At 40.2% G+C, this 27,573-nt stretch overlaps 1 protein-coding gene across 4 annotated transcripts; it reads left to right on the forward strand.

Annotated features, from left to right (window-relative positions):
* LOC139557327 (NAD kinase-like) lies at positions 1-27,488 on the forward strand. Of its 4 annotated transcripts, none has more exons than XR_011671364.1 (10): positions 1-134; positions 19,444-19,573; positions 21,700-21,805; positions 22,363-22,448; positions 22,601-22,703; positions 22,887-23,023; positions 23,581-23,680; positions 25,762-25,919; positions 26,236-26,445; positions 26,780-26,924. XR_011671364.1 is itself a non-coding variant. In XM_071371987.1 (10 exons), exons 1-10 carry the CDS (start codon positions 16-18, stop codon positions 26,925-26,927), a joined length of 1,170 nt encoding a protein of 389 aa, XP_071228088.1. In that variant the 5' UTR covers positions 1-15; the 3' UTR covers positions 26,928-27,488. The 4 variants fall into 4 exon arrangements, 2 of the variants coding, with proteins under 2 accessions (XP_071228088.1, XP_071228089.1); XM_071371987.1 differs by having other exon boundaries at positions 26,236-26,318; positions 26,780-27,488; XR_011671365.1 differs by lacking the exon at positions 1-134 and adding an exon at positions 14,379-14,826 and having other exon boundaries at positions 26,780-27,488.
* The last annotated feature ends 85 nt before the right edge of the window (positions 27,489-27,573 follow it).

Here is a 27,573-nt window from a genome sequence, read left to right on the forward strand (position 1 = left end):
TTGAACCTGTAAACAATGTCCTTTTTCTCTCTGTCATTCAAATGTTTCAGGAAAAATCAGTCTTTACATGGAACAAGTCCTGTGACCACTTTTGGACCAAAAGCATGTATGCTGCAGAATCCACACGCAGTCATGTAAGTTACTATCAACTGATGTTTTTAAGTGACACTTAGTGCATGTGATTCTTACCAACTGTGGGGAAAAGTCTCGGGCTGTGTCCCGAAATCTGTCTTGACTATTACAGTACTTTCTAAAATGACATACTGTGTACAAGTTGTACTACAGATAAAGCTCCATTGCCAACAAATGTCAACATACTAGGCTCATCCATACTGAGAATGTGTCATCTAATTTGCTCCAGGGGCGCCGGTGTATGTGATAATAAAAACATATATATTTTTTTCTCTAATTGGCAGTATCATTTTGGTACAGCGCATCACCTTATCTGATTATCAGGCTGTTGTCAAACACGTGGGTCTGGAAAGACTGTTATCTTCCTCAGTAGTGTGCATTGATTTCTACTACACTGAACAAAAATATAAACACATTAACATGCAACAATTTCAAAGATTATACTGAGTTACAGGTTATATAAGGAAATCAGTCAATTGAAATATGTTTATTTGGCCCTAATCTATGGATTTCACGACTGGCAATACAGATATGCATCTGTTGGTCACAGATACCTTAAAAAAACAGTTAGGGGCATGGATCAGAATTCCAGTCAGTATCTGGTGTGACCACCATTTGCCTCATGCAGCACGATATCTCCTTTGCATATAGTTAATCAGGCTGTTGATTGTGGCCTGTGGAATTTGGTCCCACTCCTCTTAAATGGCTGTGCGAAGTTGCTGGATATTGTCGAGAACTGGAACACGCTGTTGTACATGTTGATCCAGAGCATCCCAAACATGCTAAATGGGTGACATGTCTGGTGAGTATGCAGGTCATGGAAAAACTGGGACATTTTCAGCTTCCAGGAATTGTGTATAGATCCTTGCGACATGGGGCCGTGCATTATCATACTGACACATGAGGTAATGGTGGTGGATGAATGGCACGACAATGGGCCTCAGGATTTTGTCACAGTATCTCTGTGCATTCAAATTGCCATCAATAAAATGCAATTGTGTTCGTTGTCCGTAGCTTATGCCTGCCCATACTATAACCCCACCGCCTCCATGAGGCACTCTGTTCACAATGTTGACATCAACAAACCATTCCCTGACAGGACGCCATACACACTGTCTGCCACTGTCTGGTACAGTTGAAACCGGGATTCATCCGTGAAGAGCACACTTCTCCAGCGTGTCAGTGGACATCGAAGGTAGGCATTTGCCCACTAAAGTCGGTCACGACGCCAAACTGCAGTCAGGTCAAGACCTTGGTGAGGACGACGAGCACGCAGGTGAGCTTCCCTGAGACATAAATTCTTCAGTTGTGCAAACCAACAGTTTCATCAGCTGTCCGGGTGGCTGGTCTCAGACGATCTCGCAGGTGAAGAAGCCGGATGTGAAGGTCCTTGGCTGGTGTGGTTACATGTGGTCTGCGGTTGTGAGGCCGGTTGGACATACTGCCAAATTCTCGAAAACAACGTTGCGGCTTATGATAGGGAAATTTACATTCAATTCTCTAGCAACAGCTCTGGTGGACATTCCTGCAGTCAGCATGCCAATTGCACGCTCCCTCAACTTTAAACACCTGTGACATTGTGTTGAGTGATAAAACTGAACATTATTTAAACTGCAGCGCCCCACCACTTCTGATTTGGTAAAATAAAAAATGTACGCAAAAGCATTGAAAACATAGACAAAGTAGGCCTACTGTTTTTTTTTTAGACTGACTTGCCTCATAATTTGTCAACTCGCGCACTATGTCCTCAACAGAGTGCTGCAGGTTGTGTGTGTGTGTCTTGACTAGGGCTGTTACGGTGACCGTATTACCGCCACACCAGCGGTCACGAGTCATGACGGCAGTCAAATTCCATGTGTTTAGTCACGGTAATTGGGCTTCTCCAAGCTCTGATGCTGCTGATGGTCATTAGTAGCCTACCAAACTTGCTAACTGCCTGGTACTCGGCACTCTATTGTCCCTCTAATCACTCTGACATCAATGCAAATGTGATCGAAAATCAAACACTTCATGAGAGCCCATGAGCTCATGTTGTGCAACATTTCTATAAGCTATGCAATTGCGTATGAAAACAGAGTGATGGCCTCCAGTGAAAAGAGGAGGATCCCATCAGCTTTCTATAGGCTAGGCCTACTATTTTTATTTCTCAACTTTCCTAATATTAAGCACATTGCTTCTCTTTACAACAGGAGTATAGCCTACCTGGCTGGCATGAAAATAAACCACAGGAAGAACGTCCTCCATTCGCTATTTAAGTGTACAGATTACATGTATTTTTTCCCCTGCCCCTGTTTCGAGACAGGTGCATGATAATGGTCCATTCTAATTCAAAATATATTCCACACATATATTATTTAGTATATGTAAAGATAAGATTACATCAAGAACAGTCTGATGAGTGACAATATTAGCATATCACTTGTGAATTATATATTATCACTTGTGAATGGTGCCCAGTTTGTGAGCAGTAAGGCAAGATACAATGCATGCCTTTTTTACGACTTTTTCAAATCATAGTCGCACACCTCATGTAGGCTAGCCCATAGGCCTATGTGTTTTGATAAGGTTTGTATCACAACTAAAGTGGCCAAATAACTTCTTGAAATTAAGCACATTAATCCGCTTTACAATGGGTGTAGAGCCTTACTGGCATACATACGCAATGCGTGAGTTTCAAGTTTGGGTGAGAATTTTCACCATAAAAATCCACCTTTATAATAAAAGCATTACATGCATAATTGCGTTTGCGTTCACTTTTGACAATTGTGTTTTCCCGCTAATTGATTGCATTTTGGAACATTCACGTTTATAGGCTACTGCCGTGTGCATTGCTGCACTTATAATGTGAAGAAATAGCCTAATAGTTTATCAACATTTTAAGCTAAACGTTCTGATCTGTTGCGTCAGTCTCATTGCTTAAAACGTTTTTGTGATGCTAGTGGTTGTATCAATTTGGGATCTATCGCATCCCACTGTCCCAGACTATGTTTGGAATATTTATTTCTCGCACAGAATAGGTCGACCTTTGTACTATGGGGGATAGTAGATTGATATAGGCAGCCCAATATGTCAGTCTACTATCCCCCATAGTACAAAACTTGATAGGCTAGTGCTTTTGCTCTTTGTTTGGCCTACTGCCGAAAAATAAATGTGGACAGTTCATCCAATATCTTCAATATGCACCTCAGAACTGGTTAAGGACGCGCACAGTTGCGTCCCCGATGTGTTTGTCTTCACTTGTAGCCTGTGAGAATGAGCCAATCACGTGACTGGCATTGGCTAATAAGAATTGAGATATCTGAGAGAGCAATGTGAGTGAGAGGTACATCAGAGCATCCAGCCGGGAGAAAGGAATTATAATTATTATATTCAGCCAAGGGCACAACAGCCACTGGCCGCAAAAGGCATGGATTCTTTAGGGTGTATTAAAGCCACACAAAGGGGATGCCCCGGGAAATTCAAGACATTATCAAGTGTTTGTCAAATTGTGAATAAGAGACTGATGAAGTGTGTGCAGCCTGCGCAAATAACAAAGCAGAGCTCATGCCTTTTTATGCTACTTTTTAAATCATCATTAGTCACTTCATGCAGCCTTAGAATGTATTAAAAATCCAAACATATAGCCCAACGTTTGTATCACAACTAAAATTGCATAAATAACTCTAAATTAAGCATATAGGAGGAACTGTTTCTTTAACCTCTCAACACAGGATAGCCGCATGTGCGCACTCCCTCAAATCGTTTAGAGAAAATATCCTTTCTATTTTATTCAGCTATGTTCGATTGTGTTCTTCATACTATAAAATAATGCCACTGAATTCTAAGCAAATCTTGTCTGCTAAATTAACTAGTGTAGACTACAGCCATATGGCATAGCCAGATCAGGGCCTAACATAATGACAACTCAGAGTATGCTATTCTGTTCTTCTGAAATACACATCATTTTTCTTCATATCTTGCTTCTTTAGACCTGTCTAAAATAAATTATGGATTTACTTTAATGGTGTAGGCTATATTACATGAATTTATTAGACTTTTTAAAATGTAGATGTTCGAAAGGTCTGCATCAGTGGCTTGTAGGCTATGCGTGGAAGCCAGGAGATGCTAAATGTGTTTATGTTAATTAACGGTCAATTACCGTGAGACGCGCAGTTATTTGCTTGACAATCACCGGCACAGCCCTAGTCTTGACCAATCAGATTCACGGAAATCACTGGTTGCGCGGGTCGGGCATGGCACACGTCGATAGAAAGCAGAGCGCACACTCCACATTCCTCAGGTTCAGTTGAAGTCGGAAGTTTACATACACCTTAGCCAAATACATTTAAACTCAGTTTTTCACAATTCCTGACATTTAATCTTAGTAAATATTCCCTGTTTTAGGTCAGTTAGGATCACCCCTTTATTTTAATTATGTGAAATGTCAGAATAATAGTAGAGAGAATTATTTATTTCAGCTTTTATTTCTTTCATCACATTCCCAGTGGGTCAGAAGTTTACATACACTCAATTGGTATTCTGTAGCATTGCCTTTAAAATTGTTTAACTTGGGTCAAACGTTTCGGGTAGCCTTCCACAAGCTTCCCACAATAAGTTGGGTGAATTTTGGCCCATTCCTCCTGACAGAGCTGGTGTAACTGAGTCAGGTTTGTAGGCCTTCTTGCTCGCACACGCTTTTTCAGTTCTGCCCACAGATTTTCTATAGGATTGAGGTCAGGGCTTTGTGATGGCCACTCCAATACCTTGACTTTGTTGTCCTTAACTTCTTATGGCTGGGTGCGCTATTTTCACATTCGGATGAAAAGCGTGCCCAGAGTAAACTGCCTGCTACTCAGGCCCAGAAGCGAAGATATGTATATTATTAGTATATTTGGATAGAAAACACTACAAAAACCTGAGAAATCCAACCAGGAAGTGGGAAATCTGAGGTATGTAGATTTCCAAGATACAGTGTAAACTTGGTCCAATTGCACTTCCTACGGCTTCCACTAGATGTCAACAGTCTTTAGAACCATGTTTCAGGCTTCTACTGTGAAGGGGGAGCGAATAAGAGCTGTTTGACTAAGGTCTCTGGCAGAATGCCATGAGCTAAGTCACGCGCGCGGCCGTGAGTGAGAGCTGCGTTCCCTTTCATTTCTAAAGACAAAGGAATTGTCCAGTTGGAATATTATTGAAGATTTATGATAAAAACATCCTAAAGATTGATTCTATACATCGTTTGACATGTTTCTACGAACTGTAATGGAGCTGTTTTGACTTTTCGTCTGGACTAAGTGCCTTTGCCTTGTGAATTTGGATTTGTGAACTAAACGCGCGAACAAAAAGGAGGTATTTGGACATAAATGATGGACTTTATCGAACAAAACAAACATTTATTGTGGAACTGGGATTCCTGGGAGTGCATTCCGATGAAGATCATCAAAGGTAAGTGATTATTTATAATGCTATTTCTGACTTCTGTTGACTCCACAACATGGCGGGTATCTGTATGGCTTGTTTTGGTGGCTGAGCACTGTACTCAGATTATTCCATAGTGTGCTTTCGCTGTAAAGCTTTTTTGAAATCTGACACAGCGGTTGCATTATTAAGGAGAAGTATATCTTTAAGCCATTTTGACACAACTTTGGAAGTATGATTGGGGTCATTGTCCATTTGGAAGACCCTTTTGCGACCAAGCTTTAACTTCCTGACTGATGTTTTGAGATGTTGCTTCAATATATCCACATCATTTTCCTCCCTCATGATGCCATCTATTGTGTGAAGTGCACCAGTCCCTCCTGGAGAAAAGTACCCCCACAACATGATGCTGCCTCCCCCCATCCTTGACGGTTGGGATGGTGTTCTTCGGCTTGCAAGCCTCCTCCTTTTTCCTCCAAACATAACGATGGTCATTATGGCCAAACAGTTCTATTTTTGTTTCATCAGACCAGAGGACATTTTCCTAAAAAGTACGATCTTTGTCCCCATGTGCAGTTGCAAACCGTAGTCTGGCTTTTTTATGGCGGTTTTGGAGCAGTGGCTTCTTCCTTGCTGAGCGGGCTTTCAGGTTATATCAGTATAGGATTCATTTTACTGTGGATATAGATACTTTTGTACCTGTTTCCTCCAGCATCTTCACAAGGTCTTTTTCTGTTGTTCTGGGATTGATTTGCACTTTTCGCACCAAAAATTAAATATCCACTGTAGCAGGTAAAAATATATATTTTGTGACGCCCATACTGGAATTCTTTGCCGTTTGGTTGTATTCAGTTTTAAAAAATCCCCTGCCTAATGGGACAACCACAGAGCAGACTCAACTTTCCCAGCTGCTATAAATGCCATAAATTGTCTGTCTTTCACTTTAACAATGGGGATGAACCAGGAAGATCAGTTTTAGGCTACACCTACAGGAATTCCTTACTGTTTTGTTGTTTTCAGAAGAAAACAGGCTCAACTTGCCCGACTGCTCAGCTCACTTGCCCCAGGCATTACGGCAACCCTTAAGGTCCCTGCTACAACTAGGTTCCGGAGTTTTACCTGGTTACCATTAGGATTAAAAAATAATTGCTGCCACCTCTGACAGGGGGACATGTCAAAATGCAATAGCAATTGTATAGAATTGTATAGAATTTTCCATGTGGTCTATATTAAAGGGCACTTCATTTTTTTTTATTCAACATTGGTGCACAATTTCTATATAAAATACCAAAGGGACTCAAAAGGGACTCATTTTGCAGAATGACCCCGATAATGTTGCATGTAAGCTTATATTATTTATGGATGGATCCTACAGAAATATCAAAACATTCTTTCAACACCTCCAAATTGTTGCGGGAACTGTCTATGGCGTGGGAACTGCTGACTTACTGCCCTTTTCTAAGACAACTGCTGGTAACTCTTAAAGGAAAGGTTCACCCATTTTGAATGTTATATTGTTTTTGTGCATCTCTGAGTGATGTTCTATTGATTCCCTGGGTCATTTCATGTTTTCATGTGTATCTGAGTTATTGGCGTTCTATTGACGTGGCACTGGGATAAAGTCGCTCTCACTACACTGGAAGTTAATAGGAATACGACTTTTAGATCACTATTTCAATACTTGCCGTTGTCATAACTTGGAAGGATGTCTTCTCTCGAATGCGCTATTAATCATATATTTTTGCGATATTCCTACCTCGAAATGTGTAATAGCATGATGTGCAGGGTGCATTGCATGATGCCGTTGCCAGAATATTATAGAAAGGAGATAGGAATCCAATGAAGGAAGGAATGTATAACACCCCACCCAGCAGACTGTCGACCAGACGCATTCATGTTGTCATGCTAAACTAATCGTCACGCAATCCCTTCTCAAAGTCAGTGTATATGTTGAGAAACGTGCCTATTATCCTCAAAAGTACGTAATGTCACAAATCCTAAGCTATACGATACTACAGATGGCAAGTTAATTATCTCCCATCTCGGAAAAGATTTGTAATGTTTATATTTTGGGTTCTGATGGAGTACAACATTTTAACTAAGGTCATGAGGCATTTATAAGTTATATTGTTCAAGAATCAGTGGGTACATATAATTTGGTTATAAGTACAAAAATGGATTTAGCAACTGCAGATTGCCCCTTTTAAGAAGAAAAAAAAGTTAACTTAAAGGTGCTACACAAGATTTCTTTGAATTTCTGCATTGTCATTTTAGAAAATGTCCATAATATACCTGCCGCTAATAGTGGAATGATAGTGTTAAAAGCCATTTTTGCGCATTTTTTTTGAACATCTATTGCATTAAGGTACTTAATTATTACCAAGAAATTATTTCAAATTGATATAAAAACAACTGCATTGGGCTTTTTTTTTGTGATAGATTTTTTATTTATTTGTCATTTAGCAGACGCTCTTAACCGGAGTGACTTACAGTTAGTGCAGTCATCTTAAGAGAGCTCGGTGGGACAACTATATATCACAGTCATAGTAAGTTAATTATTCCTAAATAAAGTAGCTATCAGTAAAGTCAGGGCTAGTAAAGGGGGGTCAAGTGCGAGTGTTAGTTCACAAAAGTAAAAAAAAATTGTGAGTCAATAAGTATCCAACCCTTTTGTTATGGCAAGCCTAAATAAGTTCAGGAGTAAAAATGTCACATAATAAGTTGCATGGACTCACTCTGTGTGCAATAATTGTGTTTAACATGATTTTTGAATGACTACCTCATCTCTGTACCCCACACATACAATTATCTGTAAGGTCCCTCAGTTGAGCAGTGACTTTCTAACACAGATTCAACCACAAAGACCAGGAAGGTTTTCCAAAGCCTTGCAAAGAAGGGCACCTATTGGTAGATGGGTAAAAAATAAAAAAGAGCAGACATTGAATATCCCTTTGAGTGAAGTTATTAATTACACTTTGGATGGTGTATCAATACACCCAGTCAGTACAAATATACGTCCTTCCTAACTCAGTTGCCAGAGAGGAAGCAAACCGCTCAGGGAATTTCACCATGAGGCCAATGGTGACTTTAAAACAGTTACAGAGTTTAATGGCTGTGATAGAAAACTGAGGATCGATCAACAACATTCTAGTTACTCCACAATACTAACCTAATTGACAGAGTGAAAACAAGGACGCCTGTACAGAATAAAAATATTCTAAAACATGCATCCTTTTTGCAATAAGTACTGCAATAATCACTAAAGTAAAACTGGAAAAAATGTAACGAAGAAATAATCTTATATTTGAATACAAAGCGTTATGTTGGGGCAAATCCAACACAACACATCACTGAGTACCACTCTTCATATTTTCAAGCATGGTGGTGGCTGCATCATGTTATGTGTATGCTTGTCATCGGCAAGGACTAGGGAGTTTTTTAAGATAAAAATAAGTGGAATAGAGCTAAGCACAGGCAAAATCATAGATGAAAACCTGGTTCAGTCTGCTTTCCAACAGACCCTGGGAGACAAATTCACCTTTCAGCAGGACAGTAACCTAAAACGCAAGACAAAATATACACTGGAGTTGTTTACCAAGACAACATTTAATTGAAGGACCTGTGCCATATAAATTGCAAAATAGTTGGGAAGAGATTTTCGATGTACCGATTCCATGGCACGTGGTTTATGAATTGACATGCAAAACGACACCAGATTCAATACTTAGAATTTTTTCAATTTCAATTATTATACAAAATTCTTGCAACCAATGAATGTTATATATATGGGGGTATATATATACAATCTTCCCAGCTCTGCAGATTTTGCTGCAAGGAGGCAGTGTCACAAGATCATTTATTTTGGTACTGTCCATATGTAGCTCGTTTTTGGTCACAGGTCCAGGAATGGCTGAAGAATTGCAACATGTACCTAGAGCTAACGCTGCAGATAGCAATACTGGGTGATTTGAAAAGTCATAGTCAATCGATCAATAACATAATAATTATTTTAGCAAAAATGTTTGTAAATTAAAGATAATCTGTAGAAACTATGAGAATAGAAAGGTTCAGTATTTTTGTGAAGCATCACAGCACAGTTGAAAAATATATGGCAAATAGAAATCCAAAACATAATTGCAAAAGGGTTTTCTAATGATCAATTAGCCTTTTAAAATTATAAACTTGGATTAGCTAACACAACATGCCATTGGAACACAGAGTGATGGTTCCTGATAATGGGCCTCTTTACGCCTAAGTAGATATTCCATAAAAAAATCTGCAGTTTCCAGTTACAATAGTCATTTACAACATTAACAATGTCTACGTTGTATTTCTGATCAATTTTATTTTAACGGACAAAAAATGAGCTTTTCTTTCAAAAACAAGGACATTTATAAGTGACCCCAAACTTTTGAACGGTAGTGTGTGTATGTGTGTGTGTGTGTGTATAGATATATTTACCCCAAAACATATTTGGGGGATTGGAAATTATGCAGACAATTACATTGATTGAAGCAACAATCTATCTGCAATATTAAAGCTGATCCACCCCCTAAAAAATAAATATAAAAATGGAGAACATTGAGTGTTCTTTAGTGGCCTAGTTACAGTTTTGACTTAAATCGGCTTGAAAATCTGTGGCAAGACTTGAAAATGGCTCTCTAGCAACGATCAACAACCAACTTGACAGAGGTTGAAGATAATTTTTTTTTTTTTTGTACAATCCAGGAGTGCACAGCTCTTAGAGATTTGCCCAGAAAGACTGTAATCGCTGCCAAGGTGATTCTAACATCTATTGACTCGGGTGTGAACACATGTAAATGAGATTTTTCTGTATTTCATTTTCAATAAATGTGTGAAAATTTATAAAAACATATTTTCACTTTGTCGTTATGGGGTATTGTGTGTAGATGGGTGAGATAAAAAATAATAATATTTAGTCCATTTTGAATTCAGGCTGTAACACTACAAAATGTAGAATAAGCCAAGGGGTATGAATACTTTCTCAAGGCACTGTAAATGAAGGTCAGATTAATGAAAAGCCGATTTTTGCTGGGGTCTTTGGACTGATGGGATCAAACTGAAAGTGAGAGTTTGGCAGGTTTGATGCCGAAAAAGAAAGGAAATTCTTGCCTACTTCACCCATATTTTGGATTTTCTGTGTATAGTTCCAGTAGTTAGCTACACCACTACATTAAGAAAAGTGATTAACTACTGAAAACAATATTTGAATTTAGTCCAACTACCACCAAGCTACTGCAAAATGTAGTTGAATTACTAGTTGAACTACATGTACTGTAGATCACTACTCCCCAACACTGCATGTCACACATTGTGGGACAGTCGGCGTACAGTTATGAAAGACTCTTACCAAAGCAATTTGACTGTCTCTTTTCTTAGAGATTGGCCAGAGCCTTCCTTGGCACTTGACTCGGGCCGTCATGTAACTTGTCTGCTTTAAGCAGAAATAATAGATGGATTAGCATCCTCAGTCAGGTGCAAAGCCTCTCGGCTGTCCATAAGTAGCAAAGATAGTTTTATAGACTATGATACAGCCTGCCTACCGGTACTCCCTGCTAAATACACTGCTCAAAAAAATAAAGGGAACACTTAAACAACACAATGTAACTCCAAGTCAATCACACTTCTGTGAAATCAAACTGTCCACTTAGGAAGCAACACTGATTGACAATAAATGTCACATGCTGTTGTGCAAATGGAATAGACAAAAGGTGGAAATTATAGGCAATTAGCAAGACACCCCCAATAAAGGAGTGGTTCTGCAGGTGGTGACCACAGACCACTTCTCAGTTCCTATGCTTCCTGGCTGATGTTTTGGTCACTTTTGAATGCTGGCGGTGCTCTCACTCTAGTGGTAGCATGAGACGGAGTCTACAACCCACACAAGTGGCTCAGGTAGTGCAGCTCATGCAGGATGGCACATCAATGCGAGCTGTGGCAAGAAGGTTTGCTGTGTCTGTCAGCGTAGTGTCCAGAGCATGGAGGCGCTACCAGGAGACAGGCCAGTCAGTACATCAGGAGACGTGGAGGAGGCCGTAGGAGGGCAACACCCAGCAGCAGGACCGCTACCTCCGCCTTTGTGCAAGGAGGAGCAGGTGGAGCACTGCCAGAGCCCTGCAAAATGACCTCCAGCAGGCCACAAATGTGCATGTGTCTGCTCAAACGGTCAGAAACAGACTCCATGAGGGTGGTATGAGGGCCCGACGTCCACAGGTGGGGGTTGTGCTTACAGCCCAACACCGTGCAGGACGTTTGGCATTTGCCAGAGAACACCAAGATTGGCAAATTCGCCACTGGCGCCCTGTGCTCTTCACAGATGAAAGCAGGTTCACACTGAGCACATGTGACAGAGTCTGGAGACGCCGTGGAGAATGTTCTGCTGCCTGCAACATCCTCCAGCATGACCGGTTTGGCGGTGGGTCAGTCATGGTGTGGGGTGGCATTTCTTTGGGTGGCCACACAGCCCTCCATGTGCTCGCCAGAGGTAGCCTGACTGCCATTAGGTACCGAGATGAGATCCTCAGACCCCTTGTGAGACCATATGCTGGTGCGGTTGGCCCTGGGTTCCTCCTAATGCAAGACAATGCTAGACCTCATGTGGCTGGAGTGTGTCAGCAGTTCCTGCAAGAGGAAGGCATTGATGCTATGGACTGGCCCGCCCGTTCCCCAGACCTGAATCCAATTGAGCACATCTGGGACATCATGTCTCGCTCCATCCACCAACGCCACGTTGCACCACAGACTGTCCAGGAGTTGGCGGATGCTTTAGTCCAGGTCTGGGAGGAGATCCCTCAGGAGACCATCTGCCACCTCATTAGGAGCATGCCCAGGCGTTGTAGGGAGGTCATACAGGCACGTGGAGGCCACACACACTACTGAGCCTCATTTTGACTTGTTTTAAGGACATTACATCAAAGTTGGATCAGCCTGTAGTGTGGTTTTCCACTTTAATTTTGAGTGTGACTCCAAATCCAGACCTCCATGGGTTGATAAATTTGATTTCCATTGATAATTTTTGTGTGATTTTGTTGTCAGCACATTCAACTATGTAAAGAAAAAAGTATTTAATAAGAATATTTCATTCATTCAGATCTAGGATGTGTTATTTTAGTGTTCCCTTTATTTTTTTGAGCAGTGTATATTCTACTTCATTTTCTATCTGAATATGTTTTCCCATCCCATATACATTTTCGGCCAGCCCAAGCATTTCCTATGCAGAAAGAAAGAAAGAAAGAACCCTTAGTGGATATTTGTTTCCCGTTATATAATGTGGAGATGTCTGCTGTGCTGATTTGACTGATGTGGGCAAGAGAAAGTTGCTTGATCTGCAGGCAGTGACATGTTTTAGCCTTGAAAGTGTGGCCAACGTCCACACTGACAATCACACACACAGACAACCCCTCCCCCCTTTCTTACACACATACACACACTTGTGTCGTGTGATTCATCTCTAAAAAATAAATTCCACCTTCTGTCCAACTCATCTCCAGTCATTGGTGAAGAATTCACCCCCCCTCAATTTGTTGGGCATGGTGTCCCATTTTGACTCCAATGCTTCCCATAGTTATGTCAAGTTGGCTGTTCTTGTTGCAGTTCTTGACAAAAACCAGTGCGTCTGGCACCTACTACCATAACATGTTCAAAGATACTTAAGTATTTTGTCTTTCCCATTCACCCTCTGAATCGCATACATATATAATCCATGTCTCAAGGTTTAACAATCCTTCTTTAACCTGTCTCCTCCCCTTCATCTACACTGATTTGAAGTGGATTTAACAAGTGACATCAATGAGGGATCATAGCTTTCACCTGGATTCACCTGGTCAGTCTATGTCATGGAAAGAGCAGGTGTCCTTAATGTTTTGGACACTCAGTGTAGTGTATCTGTCATTATAATGAAGAGCAGTCTTTACAGGTGCATCAAAGCAGGGACCGAGAGACTGAAAAACAGCTTCTATCTCAAGGCCATCAGACTGTTAAACAGCCACCACTAACATTGAGTGGCTGCTGCCATACATGTGAAAAATGTATCACTAGCCACTTTAAACAATGCCACTTAATATAATGTTTACATACCCTACATTACTCATCTCATATGTATATACTGTACTCGATACCATCTACTGCATCTTGCCTATGCCGTTCTGTACCATCACTCATTCATATATCTTTATGTACATATTCTTCATCCCTTTACACTGTGTATAAGATAGCTGTTGTGAAATTGTTAGGTTAGATTACTCGTTGGTTATTACTGCATTGTCGGAACTAGAAGCACAAGCATTTCGCTACATTCGCATTAACATCTGCTAACCATGTGTATGTGACAAATAAAATTTGATTTGATTTGACAGGCACTCATTTTAGGATGTCCTTTTCTTTTATGTAGCAAAAGATTTGTTTACAATTTGTTTCATTGTAAAACTCTTCTAAAATGTGTCTCTTTTAATACATTCATGGACGTTTTTTTATTCGACAAAGCAGTATGGGGTAGTTAATTTTTTTTACTGTATATGCCCTAGCAAAAATGTTATAATACTCATTGAATAATATATAACAAACAATTCATAGTACTTATTCCTCATATCAAGGAAGTGTAATCCATCTGTAATGGTCCTATGTATGTAATGTTCTCAGATTAACTACTTTTAGGTAGGACTAACCCGGGAAAGTCCACTTGAACATTGTTCTATAACATCTTAACACAGCCAGCCAATGAGAGAGTTGTCTTCCCTTAAAGGGGAAGGTCTGTAATTGTTGTAGGCGGGGCTGGCGATGATGTCATTCTATCAGGTCTGTTTTAAGATGAGTGAGAGGTTTGGGTCATCGTCAGAATGCAGAGTAGAGATTTAGAGTTAATATTTACACAAGGCAATCCAGGAAGAAGTAGTGACAACTGTGGCTTTTCTGGTGGTTTGATGAAGGATAGATATTGAAGGCAGCTTATGGGAAGACTATCAACAGAATTGAACTTCAGTGGTGAGATCTGCATTAGGTGGTTAAATAGAACTTGAATTAACCACTGGATTTTTTAAAGAATGCTTTAGGCACACAGAGACTGTACAGAGCAAAATGAGTTGTTTTGCTTTAGATATGAAGATATGGTTGCTTTAGATAGACTGAAGAGCAGGTAGCTAGGCATAACCAAGCACAGTCAGTCAGTGCTCTCTCCACCCATCTCTGCTTGAAGAAGCATCACATGCAGACAGCCATGAAATTCAACCAGTGTGTGCAACCGCAAGCTCCGGAGAACAGCGACAACAAAGTGTGGAAATGGTGAGAATATTCTCGCTCTGTCTTTCTTTCTCTTCGGCTGACAGGCTTTCTCAATAGGAACATGGCTTTACCAGTAATGTTTGATGAGTGAAGTACTAACCTGCATCGTCCTGTATTGTTAGCATAGTGAATGTGTTTTTTTCCTTTTGCTTTTGGTTTGTCATTAGGTGACATTAGGACCTGAAAGACTTATACCTGTGTACTAGTATCTATGGTATGTATAGATAGTATCCATCTGTAGAGTATATATGGTCATATGGGCATGATTTTACTCTCATTTGTAAACAGTGGAATTTAAAATGAGAAGTACTATTCCTAGATGGCTGGCTGTAGGTTGAGGTTATTATGAGTGACTGCTATTTGTAACTAAATGAGCCATACCACTGACAAAACACAGGCACATTGTGACATTGTCCATATTTGGTCTTTGTAATGAAACAGGGACGAGGGTTTTGCCTACCTGTTTAGCCAGACTTTCTCCAGTGGGGGCAGGGGTGTGGGTGAGGGTTTGCCTGTTCTGATATTGGCTTATAACATAGGCTAATTGTGTGCTCACTGCTCACATATGTCACACAAACAAATTACATGTTTTTACAAAGTACCTTTCGTAAAGCCCAATGTTACGTTTTGTAAAGATGTTTTCTCATGTATCAAAACTTTTGCATCTTTTTTTATTTTGTTCCAATTGTAGCCTATTCCTGTATGGAATTGTAATTTGTGGCCTTTCGTGAATAGAGGTACATTCAGAGTTGGGTTGTGTCATGAGTTGGGTTGTGACTTCGGTCTGTAATGGTTTGACACAAGCCCCCACCTCACCCCATGAGCAGTAATGACTGTGGTGCACTGCACACACCCTCTCTGGCTAACACAGAGGACTCAGTTGTTGACAATAAACAGATACACATTTAGAAAGTCAGATACAACATATTGAAACCTTGATTTATAATGAAAGATGATCCTCCAAGTACACACTACCACTAATCTCAGCAACAAAGAATCTCACGTAAACTACTCAAATCCACAAGAGATTAATAATTTATTTTACCTTTATTTAACTAGGCAAGTCAGTTAAGAACAAATTCTTATTTTCAATGACAGCCTAGGAACAGTGGGTTAACTGCCTTGTTCAGGGGCAGAACCACAGATTTTTACCTTGTCAGCTCGGGGATTCGGTTTTGCAACCTTTCGGTTACTAGTCCAACGCTCTAACCACTAGGCTACCTGCCGCCCCAACATCCTCAAAATATTGCCAGATTGTACATTTGCGTACTACCATACCCCAAAAGAGATGATGGGGAATATGAAAATGTTGTTTCTCTCCGAAGGATTTATAGATCTGGCAACCCAAGTTGATGTAATGTCAATCTTGCACTTATCTGGCAACCCAAGTTGACATGTCAGTGTTTTACATACAGTAGACTTATTTCAAGGATATGGAAATCCAAGTTTCGGTTATTTACATTTGTCATTTAGCAGACGCTCTTATCCAGAGTGACTTACAGTAAGTAGTGAGTGCATAAATGTGACCGACCGGCTTGATTCGGTCTTATGTAGCAACTTTTGAAATTGTGTTTTTTACATTTGACTTTTTACAAAGTAGAAAGTTAGCTAGAAAATGGTATATCATACACTAAAGTTGAGGAACAATGGGAAAGTAATTATGTTTTGAAAGTTGTAAACTTGTAACCTCACTTTTGAGAAAATGGCCTTTGTATGTTTTGGTACACCTACTGCAGACCTCTTCTTTGTCTATACCCATTCAGCATCATTCACACCCTCTTAAGCTTTAGCCCCACCCATCTCTTTAAGGGTTGATCCGAGCATTCTGTCCTAACAGCAGCAGTCAATCACCCAAGCTAACTGGCTAATGTTTGCTAGCTTGCTAGCTACTTCCAGACACAAATGAGAGAACAGCTCACTCTGACCATTTTACTCGCCCTAGCAGAGCTGGTTAGGCTGTTTTTATGTTATCCAGAGCGTTGATGACTGCAACTGTGCTGCTGTCAACAATTTACGCTTTTTTGCCAACGTTTACTGACACCGGCCATATTCAACGGGTGTTGAGTGTTCGTAAATTCATCAGTTATTCTGCGCACTGGCATACTCAGACGAAAGTGCTCTGAAATCCGAGTAGATAGCGAGAGTGAATTTACCAGCTATGTCTATCAACTGTTGTCGCAGTGACATCATTAACAGTCTATTGAAATGGTTACTTGCATAGTGGAGTATTTTGTTACTACATGTAGCTAGCTAGCTAAACAATGAACCATAATCGCAACTCATGACATTACTGCCCTACATGAATCTGCAGCTAACTAACCAAACAGGTTCAATGTTAGCTTGCTAACATTAGGCTATAACTTGCAAAGCAAATGGCTCTGCGATACGAATAATATTACTACACAGATTATACACGTAACATTAGCTAGCAAACCAGACAGCTAACGTTAGCTAGCTAGCTAACAGTACACTTTATCTTGAAATGAAAATGACTTTCTGAAAAACGTGTAATATCTGAAAATGTATACATGGATGTACGCTTCTCCCTCTCTCACGGATGCCATGGTTGCCCTTAGTTTGAAGATGTAATCCAGAGACAGGGGTTTTCTCCATCTCCTTAGCTATCATACTCTAACTCCACTGTTTCAAAACTCGGTCCTCCAAGTGGAGAGCAACACTTATGCAGTTCTACTATGCGATATATCTTTTTTAAAAAGCCGCGTCAGACAGGATTACCTACACATACTGACCAGCTCAAATAGACCGACTCGTGCTACATGTCAGACCAATCCGAACTCATCTCGGCATGTCCAGCCCACTCATTTTCTCAGCCAATCATGGCTAGCTGGAAGGTTGCTGTCTTTTCTGTGGCTAAACCAACTAGGCTCGTAATTTAACAATTGTATTCATATTTACAGATGGCATACAAGTTTGTTATTAAGGCACATAAAAGTTCACATGTTCCAGAAGGCATTCCTGCCAAAAAACGCATTTAGATTTTTTTTTAAAGTTTACGTTCAAATGGCTCTCCTGTGAAGTAGTGACGCACGACATATGCCTAGTTTCCTGAAACGAGTCACAAATTGTTTTACTTTTTCGTCCCTGTGGGAATCAAATCCACAACCCTGGCGTTGCAAGCGGCAAGCTCTACCAACTGAGCCACACGGGAACTATGTCTCTTTTACAGTGTCAGTCTTATGGTACCAGAAGCCAAACAATAATAGATTAAGCAGTGTAGTGTGTAATCTAGTAAACTGGTGTTATCATGTGTGGTCCATCTCTTGTATTTGTACTGTTGTATTACTGTTTTAACACATTTTGTATGTAAAACAAACCTCTGTTTCAACAGACAGAGTATCTCATCCTTAACAGTATCTCAAAATAACAATTTGATATTGTACAAGGACTACAAACTACAGCACAACTCTGGTTTTCCCTCAATTAGGCTACTTTGTATGAAGGCCTACAGATTAGTTTTTGTTTTAATCGACCATTTGAGTTTCAAGTTAAGGTCACGTGTAACCAGCTCACAAAGTCGACAAGGACTGCTAGAGCTAATCGCATGCATTATGTAAAAAATTACAAGTAGCCTTACTTTTAATGAATGATGACAAAATTTACATTCTACCACTGTATCTGTATGCTCTGTCAACTAACACTATTCCACAAACCCCTCGAAAATGTACATGACACTGGAGATTACGTCTGGACGATACTTGTAGCGCGATACTCGTTAGAATCGTGGCAAGGAAACAATACACGAGCGGAGTTAACTTCTTTGGGAAAACAGCCAGAATGTTGGGAACAAACATAATTATGTTGACATCCAGTGTCACATTAATTTATTTTCCAAGCTTTAGCACACAATATTTTATATAGAGCCGTTTTTTTAAAGGACTAAAAGAGTTCGGTCTGCTTCATGTTTTAATTTTTGCCATGGAAAAAATATTGTGATACTGGTATCGTCACAGCCCTAATGGAAATTTGAAACAAGTACAACAGTGGAAGTTGACAAGAAAAATACTTATGACACCAGAGCGTTTCAACGTGTCGCCTTCATCAGGGTGTTATTCCTGCACCTTGGTTGGAATGTGAGGTCACTGTGATGTGTTTATATAAATGTATGGTCCCTTCTTGACCCTGCTGAATTCTGAGGCTGCCAGTGTTACTAGACTAAGCCCCAGTCAATAATAGGATAGGTATTAAGCAGCTTTGCATCTTATCAAACTGGTAAAAACAAACAGTATGAAGGAACACTGAGCCAACAACCACAAGAGCTCAAAACATGGCTACTGAGAGCTCACCATGCCCAAACCAGAAATGTTCAATAGCCGCAAAGTTTACAGGCTACAGTAGTGAGAAACCATGGGAGAATTACAACTATGTTTATTCACCTCAAAATGTCAAGAAGGACTATGACTCGTGTAAAACTACAGTTCTTCGCTGTAGGTTTACAAATGGTGCTCCATCAAAATTGAATTATTTTTTTATTACGGAAAAACAGCTCTTTGTTGCTGCAATCCCTTTGATCAAATGATGAGTGATTAAAATGTACAATTCATTATTACTCTTAAAAAAGGTATTGATTACCTGTGGTCTTTCTTTCTCACCACTCAGGCACATTCAGGACCCAGCCAGCCAGAGACTGACGTGGAACAAGCCTCCCAAAAGTGTCCTTGTCATTAAGAAGATCCAGGATGCCAGTCTACTGCAGCCTTTCAAAGAGCTCTGTGTGTTTCTCACAGAGGTAGGACATTTGTACTTTTTGCAGTGACCCACAGTGTGCAGAGGCTCTCTAGTCTCAAATTATAGCTACATGCACCTTAGCGGCCTTGATGGGTGTGTGTAGTTCAGTTTCATTAGAAAGTCTGCCATTAAGTCCCTAAAAACAGAAATATTAGTGACTGAGAATATATTTTAAAAAATGAATAATTGTATACTTACACCTTACAAGAAAGTAAAGCTGCTTGTAAACTGTACAGTCTGAATATTCTTTCGACCTATTAGTCTTCTAAAGGGTAATATGAAAGTATTAGCATTACCAGGGTTCGCACAAGGTGCTTGAGGTGGTTAAAGTACTTGAATTTGGCACTCTGATATTCAAATACTGGAATAACTTGAAAATCAGACATTTTCTCATGTTGGTACTTGAAAAGTACTTGAATTAAAATGAGGAGAACAGAAAATTATGAAATATGTTATTGGTCTTGCAAATTAATTTCCAGGCAGACTACCAAGTTTAATTTCCTCACGTGTTTTGCGTTCTGGTTGCCTGGCGAGCTCGCTAATTTCATCCACACTGCCACTCAGCCAGGCAGGTACAGAACTGACTGATTAGGCGCCGCCAAACGTCACATCAATAGCTAGAATGCTGGGCAAATGTAGAATTTTTAAAAATGGGTTTACCAAACCCAACAAGGGATGTAGTGGAGGGTAAATGCTGTTTATGCACGGTTTTATTTGTGAATTTGCGTTTACTCAACCTTTTTATTTGGTTAATTATCGTTTACCCACTTATTATTGCATTCCCAGCATTGATGAACGCTCAGAAGGCTTCTTGATCTGAGTTCAAATCACGCATTACTCTGCGAACGAGTGGAATCATGAATGATTCATGTATGCTCGTTATGTTCTCCTGCTCCCCCGAATTTTCCATGTTAGCAGCGCATTCATTAATTCACCACTCTTTCCAATGGGAAACTCCGCCCACGACATAGGCCGAGAGGTGAAACAAACTACCTCAGCCCAGATCTACAGCGGCAAATAGCAGAGAGATGCCGCTGACAGTGGGAATTCTTTTAACATCCCTCGACTCCTGCCGTGTCAACAGACAAACCCCACACAAACCCACCCTGACTCTCGGAGAATGACTGGTAAATAGTCACTGATATTTCAGTCAGAAGTCTAGCTAGCTAGGTTGCTCAAGGGCTTTGGCTATTAGCCAGGTACTGTAGCTAGCTATAAAGATGACGTTAGTAGTACAGTGGTTCCCAAACTTTGGGTCCGGGACCCATGTTTAAATAGGGTCCCCTGAGAGAGTCATTAATCTTATCAAACTCATTAAGAACTTGTTTATCTTCAAATGGGTATAGAATACACAATTTTAGAGTCAACTAAGGGCCTTTTACACTGTCAGAATTCACTTTCATTATGGGCTGGCCTGTGGGACCTAACATTTTGTGAAATTTAAAGACAATTTAAATATAAAGACAATTTAATATTATGTATACTGAACAAAAATATGAACACAAAATGCAACAATTTCAACGATTTTACTTAGTTACAGTTCATATAAGGAAATCAGTCAACACCATCAGTCCTCATGTAAATAAGTAGTGAAACACATATTATTTGAGTAGAACTTGTAAGGTATTGATGAATAGTAAGTTAGTGTTTTTTTCATGAGGTTGTGGTAATATACTGCCATCTGGTGGCAACTAGAAACAATTGCATAATAGGAACTATTATAAATTGATTGTCCTTGAAAATAAATATTTGTGCTTGAAAAAGCACTTGAAGGTCCTTCAATTTTTAAACATTTATTGTTTTACCTTTTATTTAACTAGGCAAGTCAGTTAAGAACAAATTCTTATTTACAATTACGACCTACCCCGGCCAAACCCTCCCCTGACCTGGACGACGCTGGGCCAATTGTGCACCGCCCCATGGGACTCCCGATCACGGCCAGTTGTGATACAGCCCGGGATAAAACCAGGGTCTTTAGTGATGCCTCTAGCACTGCGATGCAGTGCCTTAGACCGCTGCGCCACTCGGGAGCCCCAAAATTTGACTTGCATTACAATCTGTACAAACCCTGCATTACATGTGCATGTTGCTAATGCATATGTTTATACTTGTGCGTTGTCCTACCAGAAAAACATGATTGTTTACGTGGAGAGGAAGGTTCTGGCGGACCTAGCCATCCAGGCCGATGAGAGCTTTGCGGCCGTTATCCAGAAGTTGTGCACCTTCAGAGAAGGTGAGGAGACCATTAGAGGACTGGGTCGTATTCATTAGTGCACAAAGTAGCCCTTTTTTTTCAACAAAAAAACTAAAATGCATTATCTTATGGGAGAAGTTTAGGTAGTCCCTACATTTTTTTTGTCCGTTTTCTTCCATTTGGTGCCTAGTGAATACAATCCTGAAGGATGATAGATTGATCTGATTGAATCTATGTAGCTAGTGATGTAGGATCTTAATTTGAGCCAGTATGCTACAGCGGGAAAATAATCCTGCAGCAACAGGAACTGTGAATTATTATGTGGATTATAATTAATTTATTATTTTGTAGGGGTTAATACATTTTTGTTAGGGAAAATCAAGTCTGAAATTGGAAATGAGAGATTTTAGAAGCCTTTTTAAAACTCAAATGCATTACAAGTTTGCATTTTCTGCTTTGCAGGAAAATTCTCAGCAACAAAAGTGACTGTTGTGTCAATGTCAGGATTGTCTATGAATGTCTATGAAACTCTCACTTGAAGTAGTATAGCTTTCTCTTACGGACTTGAACCTAATGTGTTTGTATGCACACCGCAGATCTCGATGACATTTCCAATCGAGTAGACTTCATCATCTGTCTTGGTGGAGATGGGACCTTACTTTACGCATCATCACTCTTCCAGGTATACATTTACTATTCATTCACTTCTCCAAGTAAAGTAAACATACTCATTTGTCAGTTTTTGAATATACTGTGAATTGTAGTAAAATAAATATTGATTGTGCTTGTTTCCATAGCTTGCTTGTGTGTGTATGTGCTGATGTGTTTTTTCAGAAGAGTGTTCCACCTGTTATGGCCTTCCACCTGGGTTCTCTGGGCTTCCTCACGCCTTTCAACTTTGACACATACCAGTCTCAGATCACCCAAATCATTGAGGGTACGTCTTTAGGCTTGGCCTTACCCAATTTCAACAACAGAAGCCTTACTCTCTTATCTGTATGCTGGTGGCTGTTTACACGGCACACGTTGTGCTACAGTTAGCATTTCTAGCTGCTAGGTTCACATTTACATTTTACATGCTACTCTTAGTTAAACAAAAGTTTGTGTGTCTGCTGAGCAGGTAACGCCACCATCATCCTGCGCAGTCGCCTGCGAGTGGTGAAGGAGAGCCGAGAGAAGAAGGCCCGGGTGGACGAGAAGGGCATCATCATGACAAACGGAGACAGCGAGGGCAGCCGCAAAGCCATGCAGTACCAGGTGAGCGCTACACAGTACACCGGACTGGTATGTTACCCCAGTATTATGGTTAGTACCACAATAGGCTCCTAGCATCATGATGACGTGGAACATCTCAGTCAAAGGACTCATTGTCTTTATTCTGGTAATGTTCCCACTGTCACAGGCCTGACCTCAGATCCCAGCGGCATGATAAAATACCAGAAAGGTCTAAATGTACAACCTGTTTTGGGGATTGTAGGGTGGCAGCAATCCTTCAGGTCTAGTTTCACTTCCTCCTTACATGGATTTGTTTCACTGCTTTTCTGTAGTTCTAGCAATGCACCCTATGTGCTTCTATTTTGGCCTGGTGCTATCATCTATCATAGGGTTGATGTATGTGGGCTATGTGGGGTGTTTGAGTTTTGATCGTAGTTCCTTCTGCATTGTCATCATACACACAGTCCCTGCTTCCTACTGAGTGGGCATTAACAAGTCATAACATAGGGCTGGGTTCAAAAAGTATTCCCAAAGTAACTACCAACATGGCTAGTGGAGTATCTCTGGTTAACATGACTCTGGGTTTCCTGGTCCAACAGGTGCTGAATGAGGTGGTGGTGGACAGAGGCCCGTCCTCCTACCTTTCCAACGTGGACCTCTTCTTAGACGGACACCTCATCACCACGGTACAGGGAGACGGTGAGTAGTAAACCCCTCAACCTGCTGCTACTGGGTTAAAGGACATGTTTTACCCCATCGGTATGGCCGATTAATTAGGGCTGACTTCAACATTTTATAACAATCGGTAATCGATTATATTGCAATCCACGAGGAGAATTCATGTCAGGTAATATTTAGACTTAGGGTTCCCACCCGTTCTATAAAATACGGAACGGTTCCTTATTTCACTGAAAGAATAAATGTTTTGTTTTCTAAATTATAGTTTCCCGGATTTGACCATATTAATGACCAAAGGCTCGTATTTCTGTGTGTTTATTATATTATAATTAAGTATATGATTTGATATTTGATAGAGCAGTCTGACTGAGCGGTGGTAGGCAGCAGCAGGCTCGTAAGCATTCATTCAAACAGCAGCTCTTAGCAATGCTTGAAGCACAGCGCTGTTTATGACTTCAAGCCTATCAACTCCCGAGATTAGGCTGGCAATACTAAAGTGTCTATAAGAACATCCAATAGTCAAAGGTATATGAAATACAAATGGTATAGAGAGAAATAGTCCTATAATTCCTATAATAACTACAACCTAAAACTTCTTAACTGGGAATATTGAAGGCTCATGTTAAAAGGAACCACCAGCTTTCATATGTTCTCATGTTCTGAGCAAGGAACTTAAACGTTAGCTTTCTTACATGGCACATATTGCACTTTTACTTTCTTCCCCAACACTTTGTTTTTGCATTATTTAAACCAAATTGAACATGTTTCATTATTTATTTGAGGCTAAATTGATTTTATTGATGTATTATATTAAGTTAAAATAAGTGTTAATTCAGTATTGTTGTAATTGTCATTATTACAAATAAATAAATAAAAATCGGCCGATTAATCGGTATCGGCTTTTTTTGGTCCTCCAATAATCGGTATCGGTATCGGCGTTGAAAAATCATAATTGGTCGACCTCTACCCTGTATATAGCCTTGCTATTGCTATTATTGTTTGACTGCTGCTGTTAAATTATTTGTTACTTTTATTGATTCATTTTTTTTTACTTATCTAATTTTTACTTACTTACACGTTTTTCTTCTTAACTTCTTAAAGCATTGTTGGTTAAGGGCTTGTAAGTAAGCATTTCAATGTAAGGTCTACACCTGTTGTAGTCAAATAAAAATTTGATTTGATTTGATTTGTCTTAGGTCTCTCTTTATGTAGTGTTGTGGTGTCTCTCTTGTGGTGATATGTGTTTTGTCCTACATTTAAATATTTTATCCCAGCCCCCGTCCCCGCAGAAAGCCTTTTGCCTCTTGGTAGGCCGTCATTGTAAATAAGAATTTGTTGTTAACTGACTTGTCTAGTTAAATAAAGGTTAAATAAAATTTAAAAAATACAAAAGTGCCATCCAGGACCTCTATACCAGAGGCACATATTGCACTTCTACACTTCTACTACGTGGCACATATTGCACTTCTACTTTCTTCTCCAACACTGTTTTTGCATTATTTAAACCAAATTGAACATGTTTCATTATTTATTTGAGACTAAATTGATTTTATGTATGTGTTATATTAAGTTAAAATAAGTGTTCATTGTTCATTCAGTATTGTTGTAATTGTCATTTATTACAAATATATATAAAAATCGTCCGATTAATCGGTATCGGCTTTTTTTGGTCCTCCAAGTATCGGTGTTGAAAAATCATAATCGGTCGACCTCTAGTTTAGATGCTGTAACTGGTCGTTATACTGTGATGTTTATACGACTGCTTACTGCTTGTGTACAAGACACGAGGGATAAATCTGTTCAAATACAAACATGGTACTGATGTTCTATTAGTGGTGCATACTGTTGCAGCTCGCCTTGTTGGTAGATTTGGCTGAGATGGCAACGTTTAGTCTTTGCTTTGCTATCTGTCCTTCACTACTTCCTATAACTCCCTTTCTGGAAACCTCTCAAAATGTCAGAAGTATTTCCGTTGTCATGGGGATGGTTTACTGTGTTTTGGAACTTCTTTTAGCTTGTTGTTGGTGTTTTTAGGCTTGGGTGTTGGTGGTGTAGCGGTCAAAGTAGTGTCTGTCTCAGACTGTGTGTTTGTGTTGTGTCAGGTGTGATCGTCTCTACTCCCACCGGCAGCACTGCATACGCGGTAGCAGCCGGAGCCTCCATGATCCACCCCAACGTGTCGGCCATCATGATCACCCCCATATGCCCCCACTCACTGTCCTTCAGACCCATAGTGGTGCCTGCTGGGGTGGAACTCAAGGTAAACACACACAAATGCACATTCATACACACACATGCGTTCACCATACTGTCATTATCCATTTACTGCTCCTCTCCACAAGACATTAGCATTTACTTCTCCTCTCCAGAAAATTTGTATTGAACAGTACACAAAGGTAACCAATGACCAGTCTGACACACAGCTAGCACAATGCGTACTCTTTCAGTCACTGGTGATGCATGGCAATGAGGACATTGCTTATAATACACACACTCACATTTACTGCTAGACTTTTGTTGTCTTTGACTGGTCGTTCATCTGGATTCCTATCTTCTGCTCCGTCTGTCACGCTCAGATCATGCTGTCACGTGACTCCAGGAATACGGCCTGGGTGTCATTCGATGGGAGGAAGAGACAAGAGATCTGCCATGGAGACAAGTGCGTGACCTTTTGACCACTCAGTCATCGCAACCTCCCCCCTAGTCAAAATACCACCAAACAAAAGCTGATAAACATGGAAGATAGCCTGATGAACTCAACCCAAAGCTCATCTAACTCCCGCAAGGTGCCTGAATACACAGACAGTACCAGTTATATAATTATATTGACCAGTTTCATGTACTCGAGACAAAAATGTCACATCACATGATGTTCTGTAGATGATCACATGATGTTTCCTTTATGCAGCCAGAGATAATTATCTTCCTTGTCGCTGAAATGCTGGCAGCCCATTGATATACCAGTAACAGAGGACTCCTTTTAGGAAGTTAGTCAGCCAGTTTCAAGTCTCTCTTTCATCATTGTTTGGGGGGGATTGCGAATACCTTGCATGCCTCCCACTCATACCTGATTGACTGTGACGTTTGCTCTTTTGTCTTTCTCTCTCTTTTTATCTCAAGCATTACCATCACTACTTCCTGCTTCCCCGTTCCCTCCATCTGTTTCCGGGATCCCGTGAACGACTGGTTCGAGAGCCTGGCACAATGTTTACACTGGAATGTGAGAAAAAAGCAGAACTACCTTAGCTCCAAGGAGGACGTGTTCTGACGCCAACAACCTCACCGTGACACCATTCTCATAGTACACCATTTTGGGTGCGTTCCAGATGCACAGATTCTGCGCAGTTCTTCAAAAATCAAATCTGATCTTTACAATACCTGGACAAGTGTTTAACATACCACGGCAAAATGATGTAGCGATCCTATATCTGGAACGCACCCTTTGACTTCAGTTGGATTCCATCAGGCCAATTTGCAACCAACATCCTCCAGAGATGAATTTGTTTTGGTTCTAGATCATCCCTTACTGTTAAGAATTTCACACCCTTTTAAAAAGATTGTTGAAATGGTCTTTTTATGCCAACAACCAGATTGTCTCATGTCTGACTGAAAACAATCCAGGTTAAAGTTAACCTGTGAGACAAAGTAATACTGAGCTACGGATCAACCCCAAGCTCCTCAACATATAACACAGATATAATGACTGTTGTCAGTGGGGACGTTTATCAAGAACCAATGTTCTTGGGGATATGGAGTTGAAATTGTATTTTATAGTAATGATTGACGTTTTGATACAATCCCTAAAATAAAATGTATTATTACTACTTCAGGAATAGCAGAATAATTGCTTCTACTCTGCAATAATGAACTAAATGTATAGATTGTGCCTTAAACTGGTAAATATTATATTATCA

Source organism: Salvelinus alpinus, chromosome 28 (assembly GCF_045679555.1).
Source record: "Salvelinus alpinus chromosome 28, SLU_Salpinus.1, whole genome shotgun sequence".
Taxonomy (NCBI): Eukaryota; Metazoa; Chordata; class Actinopteri; order Salmoniformes; family Salmonidae; genus Salvelinus; species Salvelinus alpinus.